This window comes from Apaloderma vittatum, unplaced genomic scaffold, assembly GCF_000703405.1.
Source record: "Apaloderma vittatum isolate BGI_N311 unplaced genomic scaffold, ASM70340v1 scaffold10950, whole genome shotgun sequence".
Classification (NCBI taxonomy): domain Eukaryota; kingdom Metazoa; phylum Chordata; class Aves; order Trogoniformes; family Trogonidae; genus Apaloderma; species Apaloderma vittatum.
The window spans coordinates 39,313-44,312 of NW_009694049.1; the positions used below are offsets into that span (position 1 = coordinate 39,313).

Sequence of the window (5,000 nt, forward strand, 5' to 3'; positions counted from 1 at the left end):
CCAGCGTAAGCAGCAGAAGAAACTGCATCTTCCAGCACCTGGCAGCATTAGAACAGTTTAATCGAAACAGCGGGTGTTCTCCCTGCCCTGTACAGCACAGAAACCTAGAAACTCACACGGTTTTACATAGTGGACCTGATGATCTTAAAGGTCTTTTCCAACCTTAACAATTTATGCAGTGCTTGGGAGTTCAGGACCATACTACTAGATCTGTGTTCCCTTTGTGGGTCTGATCTTTATCCTTCTGCTAAATAAGGCCTATCTGATAAAGTTAGTGACCAAACGGGCACGCAGCATCTGTTTACATCAGTGATAGAAATCATAACATCAAGAAAATAAACTGTGTCACACTTCTAAAATGTGGCAATGTGGGCAAACTGAGCTACATTGTTCCCTATTTTATGCATAGCTTTTTCCAAAAGCTTTTCTCACAGCACAGAAATGCTCTATTCAATTTCAGGACAGTAGATGTAAAAGTAACATGCTTGTGGCGGGACATGAAAAAACAAGTTCATTCTTACATAATCAAAATAAAAGTTTTTATTCAGCTAATAGTATTTTTGATTGGGTATTCTATTTTATTCCATATACAGAAATGTAAACCATAAATACAATTGTAACAGCAGCAAAACAAAACACACCCACTCAGAACCAGGGAGAACTTTGTTCCCTTCACTGTCCTTCCAAGGAATAGCTGTATTCAGTCCGTCTGCCAAATCGATGCACAAAGTCCAAAAGGGAGAACACTGAGCCCCATCCCACTTTGGGATTCATACTGATGAAATCATCCAAGTTCATCTTGGAGTCTAAAAAAGGACCAGAAAAGGGAAATCATGTTTAAGTTCCTGATGTAGCTTCTGTAGCACAGGTACACATCTATCAAGAAAAAGCCTCAAATCTCCTCTTTGATAGCTCAGTTCAAAAGAGCAAGGAGTTTGTAGCACTCTTGCTCAGCAGCAGTCTGGCAAGATTCAATGCTACCAAGACATGTATTTCCAGTCTTCAAAATGTTGCTTTTGCCCCAATCTCTCTCTCCGCCCATGGCAACAATCACATTACCAGATCAGTAACCATCCTGTCATTAGGAACTAGTGAGCGTAGGAAAGAGTAAGATTTTTCCCTGCAACAGCAGCCTAGAAGGGTCAAGTAGTGCCAGAGAACTGGAGCGCAAATAACAACCGACGCAGGGAACTGCAACACAACAGGTGCTTGCAGGCTTTCTGCATCCACACAAAGCTACTTACTCAAAAGCAGAGGAGGAATTCTTCTGAGTTCTTCTCTAAGTTCTGAGCCAAAGTCAACCCAGTCAGCTTTTGCAGGGACTACAGGGCAGCTGGACCAGAGCAGCAGTCAGAACTGGAAGGTGCTCAGGGTCTCAGAAGCCACTAGCCCCTTGGCAAACCTATGATTCGCTACTAGCCCGGCTGCAGTATTCGCTCTGTATTTGCCTCCCCTCTCACCCTGAACTCTGTCCCTGCTGTATGCTGGCCCACTGCAAGGCCGGAATAGGGGGGCCAAGGAAATGCCTGACATAACCCAGCCCGAGCTGTAGAGGGATGCTCAGGTGAAGAAAGACTGCGGTAAATGCTTTTGTGCGGTTCTATTTTGAAATCCTGAACCACTCCAAGAAGTCAGAGTGGGACTAGGTTAACCACCATAGTTTCAAGAGAAAAGTAAGCATGATGGCTCTTTCCCAGGAGGTTGATCTGCTCTGGCACCCACAGGAGAGGTAGAAACCGTTCTGTCCCGGCCGTGGATTGCAGAGAGCTCACTGCAAAGCACCGGCATGCAGTTTTGGGTTTAGGTGCCTTATACATCCCTTTTTCTGGAGCTAGCCTGGTACAAGCTTTGCTGACTCAGAACCATGCTGATCAGAGATTTCCGATTCCTCAGCCTATTCAGCTCTGACTACAAACATCCATGGGCTTGTTGGTTTATGTTCTGACAATCTGGGCAAATAATCTTTTTTAATGCCTGTTAAAAGAAAACTGGAAGAGAATGAGTTTAAAGAACAGAGTGGGAGAGCCATTGGATTTACTGTTTTAGCTTTCCTGCTATATTTAAGTACTTATTTTAACATGGATGATTCATGTGCTCATTTAAGGATTAAGAACCAAACAAGAGTAGGCTCTAATGAATGGATTACAAAATCCATAGGATGGAATTTGCTTCAGCTGCAAAAAGCTTGTGTAATTAGGCTTACCACGATGGACAGTGTAAATGAGGAAGGGAAGACAATGTTTGGGAATCCCAGACCCAGGAGTCCCAGCCGTAATCCAGCTGCCAAAGCCCTCTATTTGCGCCGTGTCTACACTGTGGCACGGCTTTGTGATTTGCCTAATCCCAGCTCTCATCAATTCCAAGGTCTGGCCTCTAACTCTTTTCTGTGTGGGCTCTGCTTATTGAAAATCCTTATGTTCAGCCAAGCACCTTTCTCCCGCTGAAGTGAGTCTGGCAGAACAGGACCAATTTCTGCCCATGTGGGGATTTAAAATAGCACAAGCCCAGCAATTTGCTGTTGCAGCTCAAGAACAATTAGCAGCGGATAACAGCTCTTGCTTGCTGGTAGACTGGTAAGCTTGCTTTCTAATTCCCAAACTGTTTTTTCCTCCCAGATGCTTTTGTTTTAAAATTAACGTTATTCTTCATATAGTTTAAGATCTGAAAGATAAATAACCTCCTGCTTTATGTGCACTGAGCATAGCAGAATAATAATTTCATAAAACTGTTTTGTGAATGGTAAAGAAGCCCAAAGGGGATTGTTCCAAACAGAGCTGCTGTTGTTAGCAACTTGGAAGTTGCTATTACAGTGCCGTAAGAAGTGAAATATTCTCTTAAATTCAAAAGAGCATAATACAGTCCATCACAGAAGTCTGATGAGATTAAAAAATGTTTTAACAAAGCAAACAAGAACGTTCCTGTGAAGTGCAATGCTCTAAGAACCGGTCAGTAGAGGGCACTGAAGCAGTGTGAGAGTTATCCATGAGCCTTCTCCTGTTTTATTCAACTCGGAGGTAGCAATTCAGTCTCTTTTTCACCTGGGCTGTATCTGAATTCTGTGCGTGTTATGTTAGACCTTGCAGCTGTACAAAATAGCACTGCAAAAACGCATGAGAACAGGTGAAGCAAATAAAGAGCAACAGGCAGCAGACCTTGCAGAAGAGACATCTGGATGCTACAGTCGACAAACCAAGAGGATTGCCCCACAAAAGTGAGGAGGAGGAGATTTTGTATTATACAAGGTCAAGTGCAGCTCTATTATTATTTTTTTAAAGACTTATATTACACTGGCAGTACTCCTCAGGTATTGTGGCTATTACACTAGCTTGCATTCGTGCATGCTCAGAGGCACTGGGTTGGAAAGGATCTTTAAAAGTCATCTAGTCCAAGCCCCCTGCAGTGAGCAGGGACACCTTTAACTAGATCAGGTTGCTCAGTGCCCCATCAAGCTTGACCTTGAATGTCTGCAGGGATGGAGCCTCCACCATCTCTCTGGGCAGCCTGTCCCAGTGTTTCACAGCCCTCATAGTGAAGAACTTTCCTAATGTCTAATTTAAACTTTCCTCTTTAACCAAACCCACTTTGTTACACACATACGCGGTCAATGAGACCTAGCAGGCACATTCAGGGAATCACAGAATCGCTGAGGCTGGAAAAGACCTCTGAGATCATCATGTCATGTCCAGCCTATGACTCAACAGCATTGTAACAGCTAGACCATGGCACTAAGTGCCACATCCAGTCTTTCCTTAAACACCTCCAGGGATGGTGACTCTAGCTTGCGTAATTTTATTTTTTTAATCAAGTCTGACATTTTTGCCCCAAGCAGAGATGAAACAAAAGGCCAGAAACTCTCAGAGGCATTGTTAGCTATGATATTTCTGGCTTCTGCCAACAGCAGTTAAAAAGCAGCTGAAGGGCTGCAAGGAGGTGAGCAAGACAGAAACGAAGCCTCCATGATCAGTTCTGTTGCTGACTAACCTTGGGGACACCTAAAACTCTTAGGCAGTTGGGCTTTTCAGAGATTTGCATAGGTGTCTACAGTTCTCTTCAAATCCCCCTCCCTTGCTTGAGCAGGGAGAGAAGTGTTTTTGCAGGCAGAGCTGGAAAGGCTGTTACCACGCTCAGCCAGAGGGTGCCGTCCCCACAGCTGAGAGAGAACTGATTGTGCACACCATCTTGGTCACTTTCAGTGTAATTTCAATAAACTCCTAGAATTTCAATACTTCTATCCTTAAATGCACTTTTATTGGCTCTATCCCGACTTGATTCTTTACTTCCACAAAAGCTCATGAAGGCAAGGACCTAACTTGACAGACTCGAGTTTTATTCTCAAGTGAGAGGAGCAGAAGGCTCCCATGAAGAGGATAGGAGCTACTTACATGCATATCAGTGCTTCTTTTTGCTTTCACTAGGATCCCACCACCATCTTAGAGAAGATACAGAAGGAAAGGACAAACATCTGCCTGGCCTCTGTTTTGTAGCGTGCCTGCTACGTAGATGTGTCATACACAGCGCCTCCAAAATTTCTCACCTGTCCTACTCATGATTTTCAAAACAAAACAACCCCCCCAAAAAGTAAAACCCTAATCATTTACATCTACCAGGGATTTTAATAAAGAACAAAAAGCCTTTACAAATCAATCCTGCCAGTGTGCTACCAAACACCTAGGGAGAACTGAAATTCAAGCCAATGCTTTTCAGTGTTTGAGCTGATGCTAACAGTTGTATATAAGCCGTAAGACCATCTGTTCTGAGTAATTTTGAAATGTACTGTGCAAGTTGTACTTTACACAAGCTTGCAGTAAGGAGGGCTGATCTCATCAGGACTCATAAACTAAGCAGAATCAGACCTCATTAACCTCTGGAGAGAAGACTTAAAAGAAAATCTCAGGCTGCACTCGGCAGCCCTAAGGTGATGAATCTGTATCCCAAACTGTACCTTCTTAATTTTTATTATGTGAACAAAATATCAGATTCACTCCTTTTCTTTCAGCAGG

At 43.4% G+C, this 5,000-nt stretch overlaps 1 protein-coding gene across 1 annotated transcript in view; it reads right to left on the bottom strand.

Annotated features, from left to right (window-relative positions):
* Positions 1-672: 672 nt before the first annotated feature.
* The window catches only part of WDYHV1 (WDYHV motif containing 1), a 13,861-nt gene continuing 9,533 nt past the window's right edge, over positions 673-5,000 (bottom strand). Inside the window, exon 5 of the mRNA XM_009866189.1 lies at positions 673-806. Within this exon, the coding sequence (XP_009864491.1) occupies positions 673-806 (134 nt within the window). The remainder of the gene's footprint in view (positions 807-5,000) is intronic.